The sequence below is a fragment of the Hyperoodon ampullatus genome (assembly GCF_949752795.1).
Source record: "Hyperoodon ampullatus genome assembly, chromosome: 11".
Lineage (NCBI taxonomy): Eukaryota > Metazoa > Chordata > Mammalia > Artiodactyla > Ziphiidae > Hyperoodon > Hyperoodon ampullatus.
Genome location: NC_136924.1, coordinates 58,858,847 through 58,883,508, shown reverse-complemented (window position 1 = coordinate 58,883,508; position 24,662 = coordinate 58,858,847). Strand labels below are relative to the sequence as shown.

Sequence of the window (24,662 nt, the reverse complement as noted above, 5' to 3'; positions counted from 1 at the left end):
CCACCCCGCACCAACTCCAACTTCCCCCTTCCCCAATGGTGGGGGGGGGACGAACCGCGGGGGCAGATTTATTCTCTGGCTTCTGGTTTTTAAAAAATCATATAAAACCTAACGCAGAGATCGAGGCAATCGCCCGACACGGGGCAAGAGGAAAAAAGCCACACCAAAAATACCCTCACATACACGCTTCTGCACCCTGCACTACCCCCCCCCCCAGATGTATTATCTTCTCACCAACAGCTGGCCGAGCCCAGCCCGTCCCTCTTTAATTAGCTCCTTTATTAACTAAAACCGTTGGAATTTACAATATCTCCCCAATAAATTACTATTAGATATTGTGTCATATAAAGTTTACTGGCTGTTTAAGGAGACGGATGAGCCCTTTGGCTCGGGGTTTATTTACAGTAGAGGCGAAGTGGGGGTAAAGACAGGTTTCCCTGCCGCTGTCTCTCCCAGCCCTGCCGCTGCTGCGCTCCTTTTCCTCAGCTCTTTCTCCCCAGGAATTTAGGGAGACACCTGGGGTCCTCTCCTCCAGGAAGGGCTCAGGGAGGATTACTAATGCTGGGTCTTCCCCATTCTCCAGCTGGGAGCCACCCAGCCACACACCTTCCCTCACCGTCAGAGGAGGGATGCAGAAGAGAGGCAGAAGCAGCAGAAAAAGGAAGCACCCAGCTCCATGAGGACTTGCCTGCCTGCTCCTGAAAATCTGGGGGCTGAACTACTCTTCCCCATGACTTCTGTGGGTCAGGGGGGCTTCTGGGGGGGGTCTCTTGGAGACTTTGCAGCAAGAGGCTCTGGGCTCCCAGCAGGGCTTGGCTGGCCCAAGAGGCTCCTGATTCCCACTGTGGAGGAGACACTCACACCCCAGAACCAGCCTAGCATACCACTGGGACCATCAGATAACAGTGCCCAGCCCAATAGGTGTGCTGGGAGTAAGGGAAAGAATGCCAGAGAATTATCTTGTTAGGGGTTTAAAATTATTTTTATGGTGCTAACCTCAGCAGCTCCTTCTGCAGAAGGCTGAGAACCCAACGCTGGCCATAGGCGAAATTAATCGACATCTGGAAACCACAATCTGGTCTCAACCAAGTCCACAGACACAGCCAAACAGATTAAAATGAAAAAGGAAACAAAACCCTCAAAACTAGGTGTATTCTATTGGGGTCCAGTAGACAAAATACTCAGATTTCTATGTGATTACTTCTTCGGGCTCCTAGCAAAAGCGTGGCTTTAAGTAATACCAGGTGAGATCAATAGTTCAGCAAAAGTCTAAATATGAGAGAACACCAGAAGATTTGGAGAAAATTAGAGAGACGTGAGTCTGAGAGAATCTGGGAGAAAGAAATCCATGTGGGTGAAAGTTAAATATCTGAGAATGAGCGGAAGCTACAAAAGCAGACCGAAGCAGAAGATTCTCATCTCCCTCTTTTTCTCTCTTCTGCAGGACATGGCAGAGAGAAACACAGATTCTTCGAATTCCACAGCTCCCCGGGCGATTTCATATCCCAAACCATAGCTGGGACAGAAATGTGTCCGCGCGGGCGTCGCCCTGCCCGGCACAGCTCGCAGCTCAGCACCCGCCCCTCTCCCCTCTTCCCCTTCCCTGCCCTGGCCGGCCAAGGTCCCTCCCGCCCCCCCAGGAGCCCGCCCCGCGCCGGGCCCACTTGCCAGAACCGAAGCCAAGCGGTGGGATGCCAGCCCCGCGCAGTCACCTTCAGTCAGAACCACGAGAGCCGGGGCGCCGAGGAGCGGGCAGGAGACAGCCTGAAGTGGCCTTTTTGTGCCTAATTGATTAAGGGGCTGCGCGGCTGCACAGAGGAGCATCCCTCGGCTGCAAACTCCACGTCACAGCATCTCCAACATCTTATTTATGCCCTCTTTTCAAGATGCATTAATGAGCGTTACTGAATATTTAATTTAAAAAATTTATTTGGGGGTTATTTTTGGTCATAAAGATAAACAGGGTGTGACTTTAATATCGTTGCTGTTTTCAATCAGAACGTTGCGCCGGCAGCGAGGTCTCCAGGCCTCCAGGCCTCGCGCTCAGCCGCTATTGTTGGTGTGGGGGAGGCCGAGTTGAGCTCTGCGAGATAATCACTAGTCCTTGTGCGGTGGAGGTTTCTCCCCATTCTCTTTTTCCTTCCCAGATGACTCCAATCTCTTAGAAGGGAGACGCCAGGAGGAAGGTCTTAGCCTCTTCGCATCCCTCGCCAGCTCGAAAATCTCAGGCCCGGAGCTGTGCTCGCTGCCCTCCCGGCCAGGCCGCTGAGCACGCAGAGAGGCGGCCACAGGGCGGCAGATGCAATGCCGGGGAAATGAGGATGGAGTGAGGACTTCCTTCTTCCAGACACGCAGTTTCTCCCAGTCCGATTTGGCCCCATCAAAAAAGACCATTTTCCCCAGGTTTCGGACCCTGGGCACTGGCACAAACCCCTCTTGGGCACAGACCCCTCTTCCTTCCCCCTCTTCCTTCCGTGCAGCAGACCTGATTCCTCTAGGGGAGAGCTGCCTGCCGAGGACCATCAGCAAAATTCACATCCCCAGTGCCCTGCTACTCGAGGATCGCTAGGAACCTAGGGGTTATCAGGACCCCGGCGAGGACCCAGGCAATCTAGGCGCCCAGCCTCCTCGTGCACCACCGCGGTTCTGTGCGCCTTTTAGGCTCCCCGCCACACACGCAGCTCAGGCGCCCCTTTCTTAACCCTACTCGGACTAACGGGCTGCAGAGCTCCGCTCCCAGCCTGGGTCCCCGGGACCGGCGGGAGGCTCGGGTGCAAAGCTTCAGATCTAAATCCAGCCTCGGCGAGAGCTGCTCTCCAGGAGCCGACGCGGGACTTGGTGAGGAGAATGCTTAGGACTCGCAGCAGCCGAAGGCGCTGGGCAGCGGCTTCTAGCTGGGTTTAATCCGCCGGCACTTCGCAGCTCACATGGAAGACTGTAACGGCCTGGCAAGGCTCTGGACCCGCGGAGCAATCTCTGCGCCCACTCTTCCGCGCATTCATCAAATCACGAGGTTAGAAGAGGTGGACTGCCTGCTGGCCCCTGGACCACAGGTTCCTGCTGCAGCTGGCCTGGCTCAACCATGCCCCGCTCATTAACTCAGGGGTTAACTAAAACTGAAGGCCAGGATGTGGTCCAAGGCTTTCCTTGAAGACCCGCGGCAGCCCTCTTTGCCTCCTCGCATCCACCAGCTGGATGCGCCGCCGCCTCTCCCGCACCGACTCTGTCTAAGCCTCCGTCCCTCCTGCATCTTCACGGGCTCTGCGCTGGTCCTCGAGTCCCCACCAGCGCCGAGCCAGGCGAAAGGAGTTATTATAAAATCGACGCCGGCTCTGGTGGCAGGGGCAGAGCAGCTGCGGGAGGCTTAGGCCACCGCGGAGTGGCGGTGAGCCGCAGTGTTCGGGCTCCTCAGACAAACCGAGGTCGAAATTATATCGCGCGGTGCTGCCTTCTCCCGGATCAGTCGAGAGGCCAAGGCGGCCCAGTTCAAGGTCACTGCCTAGTTTGCACAAAACGGTTCTGCCGCCTATGCACATGAGGCAGGGCCTGGGTCTCTGAAGGGAGGTGAGCAGGAGCTGGGCTGGGCGGGAGAGGCGAGATGAAAAGCGGCGGGTGGGGAAGGTCTGGGCCCCAGCGCGACCCCTCGGCTCTCTCTATGTCGCCCCTTTAGGGCATCCTAGGCTTGGGGCAGGATTTTGTCGGGTTCAGCCAAGGCTGACGGGTGGAGGTAGGGGGCTTAGACTCCTCTTTCTTCGCTTCACCAGCTCATCCAGGGGTCCGAGCCCACCTGGCTCCCAGGCCCCCTTACGGGTGCCTAGGACTTAAGGAGAAGATTAGGAGGCCCCTTCCCCTGTGCTGCCTTCCAGGGCTCTAAAGCCTGGAGGAGCAGGGTGTGAGAGGGACCTTGGGTGAGGAGGCGCAGTCAGGCTCTCAGGCTCACACAAGCAGCCTGGGGTCAGCAGCGTCCTAACCTCCTCCAAGCATTCAGTGGCTCCACTTGTCCCCCTCCCACCACAAGATCCCAGCCCGATTGCCACTCAGGAAATGGGGAAGGGATGGGGGTGGTCCCAGGCAGGAACATCTGGGAGACCATCCCTCCACCCCTCACCTGAGCATCCCTAAGTGAGCCATCTTCCCCCATTTTCACTGTCCTTTCGGCGCACTAATAGTTAAATAATTTCGGGGTTCTGACATTTTCCCCCTCGCCAGCAGAGGATCTCCTCCACCTAGTGAATTACTGAGTGTCAGGAAAGGTGTGGGGACCAAGTTATTAAAAAAAAAAAAGCACCTTCTCCACAAACACCACACCTACAGTCGCCAGCAAAGTATGGGGAGCCCAGGGCCTGGTCTCCGTGGACCTCGAAGCTCAGTATGGGGTGAGGACTACCCAGAGTGCCCTCTGCCCCACAGCCAGCCGCTCCCTGTGACCATGGCCTCTGACCAGGCCTAGCTCTGGGGAGGGGCTGAGTTCTGCCTGGGGTCTGATCTGCCCAGCTACCCAACTGCTACCCAAATCCAAGCCTCCAGTTCGGGGCGGGGGCGGGTGTGGCGCTGGGCACGGGCGGATTGGGGTAAGGGCAACGGGCCCGGGAGGCTGGTGGGGGTGGGAGGATGCGCTATCCCTGAGGCTGGCTGGGCTGGAAGAGCGGAGGTCCACTTACCTTTGGAGACGGAAGAGGTTCAGAAGGGTGCGGGGCGGGGGTTCTCAGCCTCTAGAAACCCTCTGGGTCCCCCCTCCCAAGGCGGCCCGCAAGCCCAGCCGAGGTATCTGAGGAGGGCGGGGCGGAGGAGGCGGAGGCTGCGGCCAGCGGTAGGCGCGCGGGAGCCGAGTTGCAGAGCATCTCTGGAGAGGCCGCCTTTTATGGGCGTTATTAGCGCCCCTGTCTAGACTGGAGACGACACCTCTGTGTGTAAACAGAGGCGGCGGGCTCTGGCGGGAAGGGGGCTGGCGCGTCAAGGGGGCGAGTGGCCCTCCCCTTCTCTGGCCACCGGAAGATCAAGGCCTTTTCCACCCTCCCCCCTTCCCTGTGCTCCCTGTGATGTCAAGGTCAGAAAGACCTAGTCACGGTCAAGGCTAAAAGAGGAAGAGCCTGGTTGGTTGCGAAAAGGCTCTGGCCCCCTCCTCCTCCCAGAAGCCCCTGGCTCCCCAGGGCCCCTCAATCCTCCACCAGCGCGGGTCTAGATACACATCTGCCTGATCCGGCACTCGGAGTTTGTTGAGGAGTGGGCTCCTGAAACCATCCAAGTCAGACCCAGGTGGATCCTAGGGTGGGGAGTTCTCTTCTGAACAGAGGGGGGCTGCTGCAGGGTCCCCAGCTTCAATCCTCTGAGAGATGGAGAGTGTCCCAGGGGCTGCCCCCGCCTTATACCCACACGGGCCTGCTGACCGAGCCGCCTGTCGAAAAGCCTCAGGAGCAGATGGTCTGGAGACAGTCCTGGAGGGATGTCCCGAGAACTGCTGGCCTTACTCCCTCAGGTGGGTTCCTGGCTGTGGGACTGACTACCGGCCAAAAGGCCCATTCTGCTGGCCCTAGGTCTGTGGACGAAGATGTGGGTGGGGAAGGGGTTTTCTCCCCAAGCTCAGGAAAAGATCTAACTGAGCCCTCCCTAGCAGCCTGGTAGAGAGCCCTCCAGACGGAGAGTCCTGTGAGGCTCCAGCTCACCCAGGTCCCCCAGCCCTTGCCACGGGGAGCCACAAGGAGCCGGGGATGTCATCGGATTATGAGAAAGAGAGCGGGAACCTCAGTCCCAGAGAAGAGCTGTCCATCTCCCGGATATGCCTCGATACTCACAATCCTGCAGCCATTTTCTATCCCCTTGCACCCGCATATTTATTGCATCCTCACTCTCACACAGACACTAGGAGACCGGCCTTGGAAAGAAAGGCTTTTTATAGATTTGCATAAAAAAAAGAAAACACACTCTACACCCTGAGATCAGTGCCGGCTGACAACATTGCTACACGTGCACACACACAGGCAGAAAAGGCTGAGGAAATTCTGCACTGGTCTGAGGCTCTACACACACACATACACACAAACACACATGTACACACACCTTCACAGGAATGTCTCACAGAGTTCCCCAATGAGAATGCCAACTCTCAGAGGAAGGAAAGGTAAGGAACCAACACAATCAGGGAAAGAATCATACTTTTTCCCAACGCTGGGAAGTGTGTGTCTCCCCAGAACACATACTCACACAATACCTGTCTCACCTAGGAGTTTCCATTCTCATGCTTGCTTACTTTTATGGAAGAGACATCTCCAAAATTGATCCAGGCATATTTGATCCAGTGCATGGGAGGCATCTTAAACACCCTGTGGCACACTGGGGCTCGCAGGGACTCAGAGGGACCGCAGTGCTTGCTTGGGTCACTGGTGTACCAGTGCAACCCCAGTGAGCCTGCACAAGCTTTCTTCTCTTTTCCATCGCCCCCTTCTGGGGCCTTAGGGCGTATCCCTCCATGTGGGAAGACTCGCTCATTTGCCCTCATGTGGATTTGTGCGCAGAAGTGGAAGGATGCCTCGGAGAACTATAGAATTCTCTTTCCCCACTGAGTCTCCAGCTTCCACTGACTCTACAGCTGTGTCATGGGACTACCCAATGTACCCCCAAGTCAAGAGGGGTGGGGGTATCAAGGGAGCCCCGGGTCTCTTGTCTACTCAGTTCCTTTTTCTGACCAAACACACACATTTAATTTTCAATTCTTCCCATCTCAGGAGAGACTCAGGGGTTTTGGAGAGAGGTGAAGGTGGTGAGTGGGGAGAGAAAGGAGAGATGGAATTAGGAATGAACATTATTCCTGGGAGATTCATCTATTCCCTCCTAGATCTGTACTGCCCAGCGTGGGATTCTTTGGTGGTTAACCCAGAGCTGAAATGGAGTAGAACAGGACTGGCAACCGTATCAGTAGCGGAGCCTCCACAGAGGGTGAATTCCTCAGGCTCTTTGTCTCTCAGATTCGGGGTGTGTGTGTGTGTGTGTGTGTGTGTGTGTGTGAGAGAGACACACACACCCCCTGAAACATTTAAATAAAATTTTAAGAACTTCAGCCATCAGGCAAAGTGAGATCAGAGAACCCTGATTTCCAACCCAGGGCCTCCAGTCTTTGTGTGTCTCAGGAGCGAAAAAATATTATATATAAATAAAAATTGCTGCAGTAAAGATTTAATCCGAGATAACATTGTTTTAGGCTATATCGCTTTTTAAAAGTCTCTTAACCTGACAACTTAACGATCTCATTAACTCAGCCAGATAGGGAGATAGGCACAGACGGATGCGGCAGGGAAAACAAATTAGTGGCAGAGTCTACAGGGCTCCTGATTGCCTGGAACACTGGGGCTCCCAAGAATGCTGGAGAATACAAGTGAGATTGGCTTAGAGAACTGGGGGCCCATGGGGTCCTAGCAGCCCGACCTCTTGCATAGGTTGGTGGGGAGGAAAAGGGAGCAGCTCGGGAATGCTGAGCTTGCAGCGGCCTCCCAGCAGGGCAGACTGAGGGGACCCCTTCCCAGCTCCAACTCTGAACTGTCTGGAGGGATTTGGGACCCTCTGGGGGCAGTAGAGCCTCAGGAGTCTAAGATTAGCGCCCCACTGCCGCACGCTGCCACCACCACAGCATCCAGTCGCCAGCTGGGACACACTTTCTCAGCACAGAGATCCAGCTCTGAGCTCTGACTATTAACTGAAGTGAACCCACTCACGGGCTCCCAGGCCTTTTCAGTCGCTGATCACATCCTTCTCTCTCCAGCATACTCATCTATTTGGGGCATCAGGATGGGAAAGAGTTTTCTCCTGTCTAGATAGTATCAACAATCTGAATACCTCACTTAAAAAACTTACGTGGAGCAGAATATAAATTTGGGATCTATCCAGCTGGGGGTGTTCTCTCTACTCTTCCCCCTGCCCATTCTGGCTGAGTCAGGGCAACAGAGCCTACCCCAAGAGCCAGTAGATAGGAGGAGTTTCAGAAGGAATCTCAGCAATAAAATCAAGGCAAAAACAAAAAAAGATTTTATTTTAAAAACAGGTTTGTGGTATTTTTTTCCTTTTTGCATTCAGTACATTGTCATTCAGACATCACAATACTATATACAGATACACAACATTTTTAAAAAGCCTATTTTGGATGAACGTTTCAAAAGAACACTCTTTTGTAATGCACCAGTGGGAAGGGAGAAGGTGAGCCCCCATCCCCCAGCACCAAGTTGGCCTTTGAGGAGGGACATGTCAGGCAGCGTCTACGTTAGCTGGCTAATTGGGAGCCAGCTATTTTGGCCTCCTGGAAGAAAAACCGCTGTCCGCTGGACAATGAGTAAAAGTGAAAATGTGAGGCCTTCTCAGCTACTGCCTTGATGGAGAAGCAACTGGAGAGGGAATCTGCTGGGGGACCCGCTCTCCATCCCCTTGGAAGAGAAGCCTGTCCGTTCCCTAGAAAAAAGTTCTGCTTCTGTGCCTGGCCTGATCCTCAGCCTCACCACAGAGAGAGAAAGAGAGAGAGGAGAGAAGACAGATTTAGCAGCATGGTGGGAGTTTCTGTCTTCCCTGGATTTCCGCATGTTGATTGAGAAGCAGAACAGAGGAGGCCATGTGGGCAAAGGTGGCTCCTCAGAAACTCAGTTCCTTGGTCCAGGTGGGGGAGAAGGGTAGGTGGCTCCTCATCCAATTCCAGCTTTTGTTGAAACAGGAGAGAAAGAAAACCTAAGCGCTGTCTGTACTCCAATCACGATGCCAGATCCCTAATACTTATCATTAATATTAATGTGACTTTTAAAATATGCACAGAAAAATCTTAACTGGGAAATCTTGCCTAACTAAAGAGTGCCAGAGGGACAGGGAACAGGAGGAAGGACTGGAAGGAAAGTAGGAGCTCACCAGGTCCTGCTCGGGGTCGCACCCTCAGGGGGGTCATCTACCTGCCCGGGCAAAGGATGAGGCAAAAATGGGTCATTCGGGGTTCCCCAACTCTGCTTTGGCTGGAATGATTGGGCTCTTCGCTGCCACTCGGCGTTCTGGCAAGGCGAGGGGCGACGGCCAGAGGGAGTGGAGGCAGGCTGCCTTCCTCCCACGCCCGCCCGGACCCACCTCCAAAGCCGCTGAGGTGGGGTAGGTGCCATCTGCATAGGGGTGAGGGGTGAGGATGGGGTGGGGAGTAGAGGGCGGCAGAGCACACCCTCTGATACCCTCTGCCTCCCAGCGGAGTGGTTCCTCTTTCTGGTTAACATTAAATATTTGTCTGTACCCGAAAAGCGTCCTTCGGTGTGTTCGGATATGGTACAAATCGGCGACATAAATAGACGGGGCGGGCAGCTGGGTGGACGGTCAGGTAGAGTGAAGATGAGGCGCTTTTGATTTGCTGACCACCTTCTTCTCTTTGACCCGCCGGTTCTGGAACCAGATGGTGACCTGGCGCTCCGAGAGGTTCGTGGTAGCCGAGATGCGCCGGCGCTTCTCTTTGGTGATGAACTTGCTGGCCGCATACTCCTTCTCTAGCTCCTTCAGCTGCACCTTGGTGTAGGGCACGCGTTTCTTGCGCCCGCGCCGGTAGCTGTTGACCTCGGGCTGTAGGGGGACCACGTCTGGGGGGAGAGAGAAGGCGGGCGGCAGGAAGTGAGTCGCATGGTTGGACCCAGGACCCTGCGAGGGGCCTCAAGTCTGCGCGGGCTGCGGAGGCGCAGGTTCCGGCAGGGACTCAAAGGGAGCTGACGGATTGTCCCCAAATCTTTTGCACCTCTGTTATTAGCAAGGCCTCGACTTAGGTGAGGACCCTGGGGTATTGCCTCTGGCGCAAACTTTAAAGGAGGGGGCGCCCAAAACTCAGTAAACCAAGATAAATGATATTTTAATGCAATGTTTTAAAATATATAAATGAATGCCCAAGAATCCATGATGAACAAAGTATGAAAATTTTAAATTAATATGGGACCAGTATTACTGACTTTTCCTTTTGCCTCAGCTTCCAGTATGGCTCTACACAGCACTCCTTATTAGAATCCTTGTTCCCTTAGAGGGGTCCCTCCAAGTTGCACCCTGGTCTGCTAGCCTGCAGGATTGCAGGTATTCAGGAAAATCCCTCTTTCCTGCAGTTAGATCATTTGGGCATGGGTCAGTTTATACTCTGCCCCATTATCAGAGGAAGGTGTTGAGCACAGACCCCCAAGTGGGGCCTCTTGCCTTTGGTCACTGGCTCTGCACTAGGAATCTGAGGCCAGCACCGACAGCTAGAGAGAAGAAAAGTGGCCAGGTGAAGCCAGACTGCCTGGGAGCCAATCTCTAGGAGTCCAGTGTTGTGAGCCACTTAGTAACATCCAAGGTGGGAAGTCCTAGCACTGAGATGTAGGGAATCTCAGAGATGTAGGTCCCTAGAAGTAGAGGGTCCACACCCGGGTGTGTGCCCACCAGAGGAGACACCAAGGGAGCCCTTCTTGGGTTGAAACCAGCTGTTCATGTAAGTCTTCTATAAAAAGAAATCAGTGCCCCTCCCTTGCCCCCATAAATGTCCACTCACCAAAACAGCAAATTCTGTTCCAATCTGCTATCCTTGTCATTCCTCTGAGGCTGAAGGAGACTGTCCCCACCCCATGCAGGAACCCTAACCCTAAATTCTAAATACCTTGTCATCCCACTACTAGTTCAATTTCTTCATGCTCTGAGAATGTCACGGGCAATATGTGTCACTTATATACCCCTTTCCACTCCACCCTCACCTCTGTCAATAAAAAGATCATAGCAACACTTTCAAGGGGAAGTGGGGAACTAGGGAAATTATCTGAGTAACTCACCCTTCAATTTTTAAAAACGTAATTGGCAGACTTCTTCATGCAGGATTTAATGAGTAGGACTGAATATTTGAGATTTTCCCCTTCGTTCTTACTGCCCTTTGGAAGTGTAGACACAGTCTAGAATGAGGACACAAAGCTCTTCCTGAAATGCTTGTTCTCACTGCCCCCCTACCCCGCCCTCATGAAACACCTTCCTTACACCCTTTCTCATTGGCTCTGCTCTCTCTCAGGGACCCTTGTCTACACAGGATGGGGAGAGAAGAAGTCACCATCAAATGCAGAGGAGGAGTAAAGTACGCAGAAAGAATATGGGAGAGAGGGGGTTCCAGTGGCCTGGTCTGGCTGTCTTCATGACGACAATTTTCAGGAAAATTGTTGGACTTGTCACTTTTCTCTGCCTATGTAGGAATAGGCCAAGTTTTTTTTTTTAATCTGCAAAACAAAACAACTTCACTTTAGCAGAGCAGACCCTTTATGTTAAAAAGGATTTTTCTTTGCACAAGATAATTTTTTAAAGTCTCTCAGTTCTCAAATGTGTCTTACTCTTACAGATGTAACTATGATTTAAGAAACTGATGATTCTGAAATAAGAGTAAAACAGAGAGGGTCAGTAATGATACCGTGAGGCTCTTTTTTTAATCCTCGGAACATTTTTTCCAGTCTTATTTTATTAAACCCATTTTACAAGATAAGGAATCTGAGGCTCAGAGTAGGTAAAAGAACTTAAGTGGCAGAGCCAGGTTTTAAACCCAGATTTTTGGACTCAACATAATGACACAGTAAGTTCTAAAATGGAAACAGACCACTTGGTACAATTTAGCTTTAAAATACCTCCTTTTTCCTGGAGAGCAAATCGGATAAAAGTGGGTTTGGGTTCCTGAATTAACCAGATAATTGTTCCTGATTTTTTTAAACTTCACTTTCTGGAAATGTTCACAATTATCTACCCAATTTTGGGTCTCCTAAACCCCAACTATAAATTTCCAATGAGGCTTAATCAACAAATCCTATAAAGTCAGTTTAAAAAAAGCAGATAACTGGTCTAAATTGGTTATTTTTCTCTACAGAACGCCAAGAGTTGATTTGGCCAAGTTTTTCGTGGATCAGACCTAACGGCTGGTTGTTTTGGCCAACTGGGGAAATACCTTCAGTCTTGCCTTCTGAAAGAAGCCCCCTTTCATTGTCTGCTGTCTTGTCTGGAAAGGAAGTGGGATCTGCAGATGTGGAAACATCTGGAAGCTTAGGCCTCGAGTTGTGTCTATGCTGCCTAAAGTAAGTAGAGGACTTGGTGATTAATTTTACAATCAACCTTTCCGTAATCTCCCTTCAGAGCGTGTGGGCGCGCACACACACACACACGCACACACCCCACTTCATACCTGGGAACCTAATAGACACTTTTGAGGAGCAGATAAAAATCAGATAAATGCTCAGCCATAGCTCTCTCTTGGGGTCCTGTGTACATGTTCCTACTGCCCACTGGCTCTTGACCACCCACTCCCAAAACAGGGCTCTGGTCCTCCGAAGAGGTCCTTGTTCAGCTAGAAATCCTAGCCACTCTTCTCAACCAAATTCCAAAGACCTGTCAGTAGAGACTTCCAGTATGGCCCAAAGAGCCCATTATTTCCTTCTCTCTCTTACTCTCTCCCCCTATCCTATCTGTCTCTGTCTCTCCCTGTCTCCCCCACCCCGCCCCCTCCTCTCTGCTTCTCTCTTGGAATTTCTGCCTCTCTCTGTCAAAATTAAAAGCTGTCTATACGCACTATAGGAAGAAAAAAAAGAGCAAAGAAACAAGGGTCTAGATAATTGGGTGAAGGAAGAAGCCACAACTCATCTTGGCCCTAATTATCTGGATCTTTCTGAACAATTGCCTTCATCTCCCACACCAGCCCAGACTGCCATAGATGAGGTCTCTCCGAGCCAGAGGCACTGAAAAGAGACAGTAGTGTTTATGCCTAGATGCTGCCAAACAAACCACAATTGGATAGACAGAGTTATCTGGAAATGTCACTACTTTAGAGGAGCTCTGTGTGGGTAGAAAGATGGAGGGTGTCTGAAGATAATTTCTTATTCATCTGCCTTTTGCCTGGACCTCTGCACTCACTGAGATACACCAGCCCGATTCTACTTCCACACCGGGAGTGTGTGAGCACATAGCTGTTGAGATACCTGGGTTTTTATATCCACTTCCATGCCATAATTTGCAAGTGTATTAAATCTCAGTTGGGCTATATATTTTTTTATGTCAAAGATATTTTTTTCTAGGAGGCTGTGATAAAAAAGTGCTTACTTTTAGTTTTTTTTTTCTGGGAATCTTTAAGATGCTTATTTTGCTCAAAGATATTTCTGAGCTTCTCTCCAATCTCTCACTCCCACCTTGCTCCACATGCATACACAGCAATGCCAGAGCAGCTCCCTCTCATCCCCTCTTCACACTAAACCCACCTCCCACTGCTCTACACTTGTGCCTCTGCCCACAGTGGGCTTGGTGGGCATCTGCCCCTCTGCCCTTCAGCCCCTTAGCATGGCCTGTTGGCTACCAGCTACTGATGCTCCAGGAATTCCTGCTAAACCCCCATCTCCTAAGCAGCTTCCCATCTGGGTGGGATGGGAAATTAAAGGGCCATATCTCCACAACACATTATTGTACACCTACATGTGAGCTGCCTATCTTCTAGAAAAGTATTATTATGTGTTTCATATTAGGTGGCTAATAACAGAAATCATATTATATAAAAATATAGTCAATGCAGAGTAGGTAACGCATGACACCATGTACTAAAATTCTATCATCCTAAATCTTCTGGCAGCCAGAAATTGGGTGTCTAGTGTGGGTCCCACCTTGGTCAGTTGTGTTATACTAAGTCATCTTATAATATTTACAAGAATGTTATTTGCTACACTTTTTAACATCATTCAGTAATTTTTTTTTTAACCATCTGCCCTTGCCCCAATCCCGGATGCAGAGGAATTTCAGGCCCACCCTTAGGAGGTCTTCAGGTCTATACTTCCCCATGAAAATGTCCCTGGGTCCACATGTAGAGTTGGGGGGGGCTCTGGGCAGTATGGGGAGACATATATGGCTGTTCTGGGCCCCCAGGACCCCTGTAGGCATCAGAACGGAGCCAGTCAGCCCTCTCCCACTGAGCTCTGCTTATATATAGCAAGAGCAGACTCAAGCTCTGGATTCACTAGACCCTGAATCCTGATTTCTCAGCACAAAGCTGAATACGAAGCTCCTGATGTGGTTTTGAGAAACCTGGAACTGGTCTTTTCCCCTGTGGAGTGGGGGGTGGTGGTTTGCAGGATCCCTTCCTGTTCAGAGATAGCCTCAATTGGAAAGGGAACAGAACACCAGTAAATTCCAATCCCCCACCGCATATGGAGCCAGACAATACAGAGGGGTCCCCTGCCTGGGCCTGGACCTCAGATCCTTCCAAGGCAGGTCTCCCCCGCCTCCGCCCCACCCTCATCCTCACTCCCTTCTAAGAGAAAGAGACACTCCCCTGTGTCTAAGGCATGGGTAACTCTCTTTCTGCCCCGCATTTGGGGGAGTTAGTAGTGTGAACACCCACAGGATTTGAGCTCAGTACACCAGGGAGGCAAAGAATTTTATAAACCAGGAGAGGGATGTGAACTCCCTTTTCTCCACACCCTCTCCAGAGATTTTAGCTCTCTTGTTCCTTTAACAATCAGGAAATACGTGGCCAAATTCTTAAACTAAATCAAGAAAAGAAAACATCCTACGTTTCTGTAGATCCCGGTAAACCAGACCCCTATTTAAAAACAACAACATAAACTGTCCAGTGCCTGCAGTGCCTGAATGATCTTGGACATTCAGGCAAACAAAATGTTTGGGAGTTCTTATTTTTTTCCCCAATTAATCGGTGGGTTGAGCGTTTTGTCCAAGTGGTTTTGGATTCCAAGGCACCCAAGGCCCACCCCAGCCCCCATTCCTGGCCGGAAGCGGGCTTAGGAGGCCAAGAGCCGCGCGTGAGACTGGAGCCCGCTGGGGGAGGAGGAGACAAGCTCCCGACTGGAGCGGAGCCGGCGGCCGGGCGCTCGGGCGCCTGTGATTGCTTCACTCTCCGCCCGGCAGCTCCGGGGAACGTGTCGGAGCAGATTTCTTCCCCGGCGCATTCCTCAGAGCAGCTCGCCCGGCCGGCTCCATCGGCAGCCCAGCAGAGCCGGCGCGCCGGGGCCAGACGGCGGGGGTGGCTGGGGCGCGGAGCCCCGGGGCAGGCGGGGCTGGGACGGGTCCCTGGCGGCGGCGGCGGCGGCGGCGGCGGCGCTCGGGCCCCTTCCTTACCTGGAAAGGGAGACTTCCAGAGGTGGGCGGACTGCGACTGCTCCTTGGAGCAGTACACCTGACTGTCCCAGCCGTTGGAGAGAGCCCAGTGCTGGTAGCCTTCGACGGGGATGAGCGCGTCGTGACGCGGCTCCGGGTGCCCGCTGATCCCAGGCACCACAGACACGTCCAGGTAGCCGGGCATCGCCTGGTAGGAGCTGGCGAAGCTGGGATAGAAGGCGAACTCCTTGGCCCTGGAGGACAGGTCGTCACCCGGCAGGGCGCCCGACGGCTCGGGGTACTTGTCGCCCGGGTGGTAGGCGCAAGGCTTTTGCTGCAGGTTCACGTTGTGCGACAGGCGGCAGCCGTAGTAGCTGCCACCGAAAGGGTAGCCGTAACCCAGGGTGGCGCTGGACGAGGTGGGGGGCGCCGGCGGCGGGGCGCATTGGCGCGCCGCCTCCGGGGCTGGGATGTCCGTGTAGACGGCGCCCTGAGGGGCGCCCAGGGGAGCCGGCGGGCGGCCCAGCACGGGGTGCGGAAGCAGGTCGCGGCAGTGGCTGGCCGGGCAGCTGCTGCCCAGCCCGTCCATGCTCGGGGCTTTGCCGGGGCTCGCTCCGCTGCAGCCACCCCCCGCGCCGCCCGCGCCGCCGCCTCCCCCGCCGCCGCCGCCGCTGCCGCTCTCCGCCGCGCTGTCCTCATAGACGTACATAAGGCTCTCCGGCCAGCGAGGATGCAGGAGCAGCGAAGTCGTCATGACATGATCTGCTCGAGCTTTTTAAAAACTCCACTTGCCAGAGGCTGCGAGCTGGGGAGACACCTCGCTCCCTTTTCCCCTCCCCCATCCCTCCTCCCTTCTCTCTCTACCCCTCCCCTCCTCCTCCTGGTGCTTCCACCTCCCTCCCTACATGCCCTCTACGCATGCGGGGACATTTCATTAAGAAAGCACCGGCTCCCGCCAGCCTCCCCTCTGCAACCCTTCCGCGCCCACGTGACGCCACCGGTGCACGTGATGCCCTGGCCGGGTCTCCTGGGGTTCCCACCCCTAGAGGTGGGGCGGGGCGAAAGGGAAGAGGTCTCTGCTGATTGGCTCTCAGGAGGGGCAAAGAGGAGGGAGCTGGGAGATTTAAAGGGACAGGGCAACGCCCCCTGGCCGGCCTCGGGGAGGGAGAATGAGGAGGGGGAGGCTGAATTTGGCCGACGCAAAGGGGTCTGGCAAGACCAGGACTGTTCCTGGGCGCCTCCCACTAGGCTTAGGAGGCTTGTGGGGGAGACTGATTCCTGCCCAAAAAGATCGCTGTGACTGGATTGGGGCTTGGAGCTAAGGGTCGGGGAGACACCGTATTTTTTTTTCTTAATAAATAAAAAAACTGGAAAGCAGGCTGAAGCGCACCGGCAGGGCGTGGGGAGCCCTGGGTCTGGCCTTGGCTGACTCCCTGGGAGCTCCGGCTGGAAAGAACCCGACACCGAGCAGCAAGACTTTGATGCCGGGATTGTGTTTCCATTTCCGACTTTCAGCCACTTTCCCCAAAGCCCCAGTTGTCTAAGAGGGACCCTCTCTAGGCTCGTTGCCCGCAGGTCTTCCTCCAGCGGAGCAGAGAAGGCTAGGAGGATGTAATAGCCCCCAAACACAAACATCATCACACGGAGGGCGGGATGCTCTCAACGAAAAATTGAGATAGAATAAAGAAGAGAAATGGGGGCAATAGAATAGAGGGATATTTCAGTATACAATAGAAATTAAAAGACTCGGAGTGAGATTTTTCAAAGAAAAGGGGGAGGAGGAGCAGGGATTCGGTCGAGGAAAGCTGAAAAGCTCTTGATACGAACAAGAAGAGCACGCGCTCTCAGATCCGTATACAATAGGAAACGTGGGATGAGGGAGAGTCGGCAGCGCTGCCCCTTTGGAGGGACATTTCCCAGGCGCTGCTCTGGGAGACCCCAGGAGGCCCGACCCCAGCCCTGCGGATCCGCCTCCGCCCTCGGCCGCCTGGGTTGAGCCGGCCATAGGCTCAGGGGCCAGGCAGAGCCAGGATCAACGCAGTTCCCAGCTGGATAACCCCAACTTTAGCTCCCATAGCATTCTTGGGGTCACTCCCCTTTAACGTGAAGTGTTTCGATGCTTTGAAACTACCCAATCTTTTCAAAGAAAAAATTAACACCAACTTACTAATTTTCTAAAAAAGCCCCCCTCTTCTCTCCTCCCAATCTCCAGACTTGTCGGGCTTCCTGTGCTCAGTTTGGTGCCTCAGTAGAGGCACCCCTTTCCAGAGAGCATCTCCGTGGGATTGAGCCAAGTTCCCTTTCAGCACAGGGCCTCCCTGAGGAGAAGAGGTAATAAAGAGAGAGAGAGAAAAGGGGAGAGGGGCTACAGCATCTCCCTCTTTCCTGCCTCTGCCAAAGATTTTAAAAATGCTGGGTGCTCCTGTCCAGACCGCGGCCAGGAAACAGCCTCGGGCTAAGCCGAACCCGCTGGATCCCTTCAACTTGAGAGCAAATGGCCAGGTCTGTACTGAGATCTGGCCCACGGGCCGCCTCCCGTCTACCGGTAGGGGCAAAGTGATGTTGGACGATGCAGAGCGCCCTAGCGTGGGTGACTTAGGATAAGAGACGCAATCTTTATCAGGGTGATCTTCATTCGGAAGGGTCACCTCAGAGGTCCAGAAAGCAGACTTTGCGCTTTTCTGGCAGTAGGAGGAAAAATATATCAGGAAGCTTGGAACCTGAGTAGGCTAGCTTGAGTGTGTGTTGAGGGCGATGATGGTGGAAGGAGGAGAGAGGAGTGGAGGGGAAGGTGGGTCTTGCTGGGAGCCGGCTCTTGGCTAGGAAACTGGCTTCTCTGCCTCCGGAGTCCCAAGGTCAAGGTAAAAGGAGGAAAGCAAACATGGCCTGGCTAGTCTAGACTGGGTCGTGTGACCTTGGCCCCCCGCGTCTGCCTGCGGCCTGCCTGGTGGGGGTAGGTGGGTGGAGAGGTCTGCCGTTTTTTCCCTCCGCAGGTGTAGGGGTGGTGCGGAGGCCCTAGCTTCCCCTCCTGTGCAGTGCAGGGTCCAGTTCCGCGTGGAGAACCCGGGGCGACGTGGACCGGGCTGAGTGGGGCAGCTGGGTGAAACAAAGGGCCTGAAATGGCCACCCCGTTCCTGGGGCTCCCTCCCGGGTCCGGGAATGGTCTAGCTCAACGCCAGATGCGTCTTCACGGGCCAGAACCCAAAGACGGGTCCCCCAGCCTTTGGGAGTAAGGGGCAGAACAGCAGAAAGGCTCTGGGCGCAGGCGGCCCAGCAATAAATAAAATCAATAGAGGGTTCTTTCCAGGTTTATATAAAGGTATTAACTATTCCTATTGCAATGAGATATAGATTTAACCCAGCAATTTTACAATTCCTTTTATTAGGGGCTTTATGCGGCCAAAATTTAGCGACGAGCGGAAAGAGAGGGAAAAGTTCCCTTCGTCAAGGAGACCAGCCGAAGAAGATGTAGGCCCCCCAGAGACCTGAGAGAGTGGGAAGGCTGGAGGCGAAAGTTCAGGACTCGGGGCGTTGAAAGCGCTAGAGAAGGGTCCGCATGTTCTGAACGATTTCCCACTCTTTCGCTGGGTTCCCCAAGACCTTCCGCGCCTGAAACCGCCGGCTCCAAGACTGGGGCGCACCCGGAGCAGGGAGGGAGGCGACGAGGCGAGAGCCTGCGGGCGGGCGCCTCAAAGTAGAGCCTTGTTGGTTAATTAACTTTAAGCCTGGGGTCGCTTCTCCCTCCTCCCCCGAAAAATAAATGTGGATCTCGCTGAGACACAAATAAAACCAAATTAAACACTCCAGGAGAATATGCACTACTGGAAACGTAGTAATTACATCGCCGAAGCGATGAGGCGATCCCGCCCTAGAAAGCCAGGCGCTGAAACCCTCGGCTTCGGCGCTCACCACCCGCCGCTGGGCCACACCTCGCCCCACCGGGGGCTTCGCGGGTGGGCCGACGGAGCTGGACTGCGGACCTGGTTGAGAGGAAATCGGGAGGAATGAATAGGAATGTGACCCTTCGGTCTCTAGCAGTGATGTTGGTGTGTGCGGGAAAGGACGGAGCATTTCATCACACCAAAGGAAAATGGAAAACGGCCCCTCTAGCCCCGTCGAGAAGCCCCGGGCTGCGCTCTCCGCTCTTTTTTCAAAGGGACATTTGTGATGGCGAGGCCACGGGAGCCGCTCTGCCCTCAGCTTCCTCTATGGACTGAGTTCCCCGCTAAGTTCAACTCTGAAATTCTTGTTTTCAAAGGCTCCAATATATAAAGGAGATATTCAATGTGCCTTCTCACTGGAAATGTGTGTGTGTGTGTGTTTGCACGGTGTACGTGTGCACACGCCTGGCCTGTGGGTTTGGGATCGTGGGCAGGCTCCATGCACTGTTCCAGCACATGCCCTTGTGGATACGGCCCAAGTGTATTCATGAAAATACCCAGCCCTCGCCGAAATCCTCTCTATGCAAATAAAGATCTCTGCTGGTCTGTTTATTTCTCTGGATACACACTTGATTTATATGCTCATCCTGCTCTCTACTTAGACATCCCCAGGAAAATGAAGAGGCAGATGTCTGTGTCTTTCTAAAGTTGAGGGGTGAAATTCCTGGCCCGCTGTGTTAGAGACCAAGTCGGAGGGGTAAGTTAGCAGCATTTGCAGCAGGAGCATGCAAGGTTGCTGTACACACTCGAGGGCTGGGTGAAGCTTGAATACCAGGCTAGGGAGAAGGGGATGAGAGAAATGAGGTTGGTGTGCCCCTTATTCAGTGCCCAGATTGCCTTCTTTGGAAATCAAGCATCAGTTGATTTCCCTTCCTCCCCCTCTTTCCTCTGTTTCCTCCATATTGCCCAGGAAAAAAAAAAAAAAAAAAAAAAAGAGCTTGAAGCTCTGAAGCTCCTGCCCCCCCGCCCCCCGCTTTTTTTTTTATGGGAGAAATTCCAGTTTAAAAAAAGGAGGGGGTGGGTTGAGGCTGCAGGAGAACAAAGAGCCTTACCACCATGGGGTCTGGATTCTCGCCCAGACTTGGGGCCTTGGTGGGCGGGCATAGAGTTTGGGGGGCCCTTTCCTGTCCAGGATACGGGCTGCAGGCAGGATGGAAGAGATTTGTGGAGGATTGAGGACGTAGGGCTTGAGCTATCTAGGAAAGAAAGGGACGTTTGGGATAGAGAGGTCACTTACAGGAAGGGTTGGGAGTTCCGGGGTGGGGGGTGGAACTATGAGAGAGCACCCTGGGAGTGTAACTGAGCTGGGAGAGCCTTACACACTCAGAGGAAATTAATTCCTGTTGGGTCACAAAGGGTGATACTGGTGGGGAAGGAAAGAAAAGTGGCTGATCCTGGGGCTCCCTGGCCCTGCCCAGTCCCCTCCTCGCCTCCTTTCCCTCCACCTCCCTTGGCTCTAAAAGGTTGGGGGTGGCCCAAGGAGTGTGCAGATGCAGATGCCACTCCCAGGCTCCTGGATCCCTCTGGAACCTGCTCCACTTTAATCTCTCCACCCCCACAGCCTGGACTCAGAGGAGAGCCATCCAGGCCTCTCCTCCCAGTCTGAGACTCACCTCCTGGACAGCAGCTGCCATCCTGGCATCTTCCACCTATATTGTTCTTCCTCCTTGGGCCCCCAGCTTGAGGAAGATGGGACCAGGATGGGCTGAGGCATCGCTTTGCTCCTAGTTTCAGAGTTTTCTGCTCTCAAACCTAAACTTGCCTTCCTCCAGGCCCTATTCACTTCCCTCTCTTAGACATCAGGGAAATCCACTCTCTTCTGCTGTCAATTTAGGATTGCAGTGTTGGCTGAGGGTTTGGGAAGTTACATCAAACTTTCCTCTATGGTTCTGCAGGGATCCACTCGAGGGTCGGGGTTTAGGCTGCCATCACCAATCTTTTCCTGGATTCTCCTCCAGCCTGCCCCGCATCACACCCTTGGTGCTCTGTGTTTGAGTGGGGAGATCAGGTAGCTGCTTCCATGGGGAAGTCTCAGGAAGCCTCCTCCAGTGGCCTCCAGGGTCCCTACCTCAGCCCTCATTCTTCCACTGCTTCCATCGCTGTCCTCTCAGCCCTGCCAAGCTCCTCACAGAGACCCTTCCCAACCCTCCTCATCCTCTCCTTCCATCCGCTTTCTAATCCTCATTCCTCCTACTCCCTTTTCTTTTTCAGCAGCATCGCAGCCAGTCACTTGCCCTCCCCCCACGCCCAATGACAGAAGTTCCGGGAATAAACACAGAGTTAAGAAATTAACAAAGTATCTCTCCGGGCTCCTTGCCTCCCCAGAGCCCCTACCCATACCCCATCCCTGCAGTGGGAGAGGGCCCTCTGTTCCCCTCCCCTCACCCCAGACGCCTCCTCCTTTTAGGAAGCCCTTCGAAAACAGACAAATAAAATCTCTCCTGGTTTTAGGGCCTGTCTGAGAGGGAAGTCCAAGTTCATTTTCAAGTTAGACAAGGGAGTTGAGGGGGGTTGGGGAAGAGGTGGAGGAGTGTTTGCAGGGGGCTGGATTTGGCTTCCTTTCAGAGATCTAACAACGGGCCCTTTTGGTCAGAAAGCCAACAAACAAACCGAATGCTTGGAAAAGGTATTTATCACTTTCAATCATTTCCTCCATCTTTTAAAGTTTAAATTTGTGACTCCTAGAAATGAGACAGATCAATCTCTTCTCTTCTCTTTCCTTCTCTTCCTTTCCTTTCCTTTCCTTTCCCTTCCCTTCCCTTCCCTTCCTTCCTTCCTTTCTCTCTCCCTCTCCCTCTCCCTCTCCCTCTCCCCCCCCTTCCTCTCTCTTTCTGTGTGTCTCTTTAGGATTTCCAGTTACTTTAAAAGAAGATAATGGAAAATAACATTTTTCTCAGAAGGGGTTGTAGACCTCAATACAGCATTCTTCTGGATCAAAATGGACTGTTTATCTGATATATCCTTTTGTATAAGAATGACTAAATATAAAAGACATAGCTGAAGCACTGGACATTTCATCTCTAACTAGGTGAAATACTGCCCTCAATTCCACCATGATGCTGAGACCTGGAGTTTAGTGGGTCCTAAGAGGCAGATGGTAGAGGATGTAAGTATATTTCATTATGAGGAAGGAGAAAAATTATACCCTAAATGGATTACAGCCTAGTTCTCCCCATGACCAGATACCCTCAGAAGTCACAGCAGAAGATACATTCTAATCATTCTAGTTTGAAAATAATTGAGCTGGACACCAGAAATTAAAGGACCTTCAAAAGATGCCTTATCAAAAGAAAGAAAATTTAATTTTCCTATCTCCAAAAAAGAGGGAAATGAAAACCTAAGACTCAACTGAAGGGCGAGAACCCCTCTTTGCTAAAATAGCCAATCTTGCTTGGGATCTATGGAGCAAAAATGCAGGAAGGAGCTTGAATGTCTGGGTACTTGGGACAAGATTCCTGCTGGTGGCAATTAATTCCACCTTCCTAAAAAGATATAATTTGGTGAAATATTAGTTACTGGAGGGAAACTATCCCTATGATACCCTTAGGGAGGGGGGTGCTAGATTTTCCCTCCCTCACTGTCTCTTCCCTCTCACCCAAATTTATCCTTCTCTAGGGAGTATTTAGAAGAATTTTTTCTCTTGGTTGTGGTGTTGTTTTATACATACATGCAGCAAAGTCGATGAAATCTAAAGAACTAGAAAGAAAGATGGGGACATCCATTTTCTCTCTTCGCAAAGATTGCTGCACTCACTTGCATAGTCAGAGAAAATTTAACTCAGATAAGAAAAAATATCTTTCAAGGTATAGAGACCACCTCAGACTTCTTGCACTTGATGGCCTTCAGCATTTCTGGGGAGCATGACTGTTGAGTCCTGGTTTTTGAACACTACTGGGTAGTACACAGGCTGGGGGAACATGTATTGTGATGGGTGTGCATTGTGCTAGCATGGAGACATTTACAGGTTGGTCATGACAGGGGTGCTGGTGAGGGCAGGCTGATGGTGGTGAAAGAAAAGGAAATACAGTGAGGATTTGAGCTTGGGGAAGACCCCTCGAATCCTCCAACTCCAGCTCTCTGCAGTGGGGGCCTCTCCAGTGGGAGCCACTATAAGCAAAATGGGAAAAAAAGACCATCCTCACGTTTCTGCAGAGATGCTATTCCTAAGGCAGTAAGGAAATCTTGTGCAATTCCTCTCCTACTCTGAGGCCTTAGGAAAACCTTTTTCTGCTAGAATCTGCATTTGTGATTTGAAGCACTTTAACTCTCTTTTCAGTGCTTGGTTTATTAATGAATATCTCTCCGAAGAAGTAACGCAGATTTATTTCTCTCATCTATTATAGACCTATCATCTCTAGACAAATAAGTATATAATATATGCTTTGTTCGGTGTTAAGGGAATTTTAGATAAATATTAACATAAGATATGTGCCCTCAGATACTCATCTCCATCTAATTAAGTAATCTTTCTAAAAAATTTTAAAATATTTCCCTTGAATATGAAATATAGTCATGTTTAAATTTTAAAAAATTAAAGCCTTTATTTTCTTTATGCCATTGCTGAGATGTGTGTAGGGGGTTTGGTGGACCTATGGTTTTGTGGATAAAGATATATGTTGACACAGACACACAGGTTCGTTAATCCACCTCCACCAGTGTTTTCCCTGATGCAGAAAGCTATTAAGCAGACATGGTACTCAGGCATATGTGAGGCAGAAATTCTTTTTTTATTAACGATTTTGTTAAAAATCTTATATTTAAGAGAGAATAAAGACACCATGTCTGAGGATATTCAGGAACGACTTTGCAGTATCTAATTCTCACACCCATTTCCCCTCAGGCATAATTAGCGGAATTATGCGCCTGCCAGAAACCAAATTGCCATCTCGCCAAATCTGGCAGAATCCTGGCGTTGGCACTGTTCTTTCAGCGCAATTTTTTTCTCTGCACAGATTTTTAGGAGATTCGGGTCACTTCCGGAGCCTGGATGGCGAGTCCCCTCAGCCAGAGGAGTCAGCTCCGCCTGGCTCCGCCGGGAACACGGCGCCAGCATCTAATTCCTTTCTCTTTTCTTTCTGGATTGATCCCAGGACTTCGAGAGTTCGTTCGTTAATTATAACAGGCTGATTTTTAGGGTTTGTTTTTTTGTTTTGTTTTTGGTTTGTTTGTTTGTTTGTTTTCCCATGTAGTGATTATTTAGTATTGGATTTCACTAACTTCGAATAAACTGAAGCTTGGCGAAAGCCGCTTGCACATAAGGACAACCAATGGCTGACACGGGAAGACAGCGGGACGAGGGCCCGCGCTGGGAAGCGCCTGCTCCGCTCCCGCGGCGCCAGAGCAGAACCGGCGAGCCAGGCACAATCACACCCGTAATCCTCACTGATTCACTTGCGTGCGCTCTGTGGGCACTGATAGCTGAGCACACAGGTGGGTACTTTTCTTTGTGGGGCAGAACAGACTCTAAGGAGATCCCGGAGAGCTCTGGGCATGTGGGAGGCGCGAGCCGGCGCGGGTGCCCCGGCATTCAAGGACATGCTGCTGCGAACCGATCTGGAGGTTTTGGAAGTTAGTACCCTGTGCCTCCAGGGGTTCCGGTGCTTATCTACAGGGACACATCCTAACTGCGGATTTTTTGTTGCTAACCAC

At 52.2% G+C, this 24,662-nt stretch overlaps 1 protein-coding gene across 1 annotated transcript; it reads right to left on the bottom strand.

Moving 5' to 3' along the window:
• Nucleotides 1–9,324: 9,324 nt before the first annotated feature.
• HOXC13 (homeobox C13) lies at nucleotides 9,325–15,826 on the bottom strand (the record flags this gene model as incomplete). The annotated part of the gene is made up of 2 exons (XM_079714164.1): nucleotides 9,325–9,581; nucleotides 15,094–15,826. 2 exons carry the CDS (start codon nucleotides 15,824–15,826, stop codon nucleotides 9,325–9,327), a joined length of 990 nt encoding a protein of 329 aa, XP_079570290.1.
• Between the last annotated feature and the right edge of the window lie 8,836 nt (nucleotides 15,827–24,662).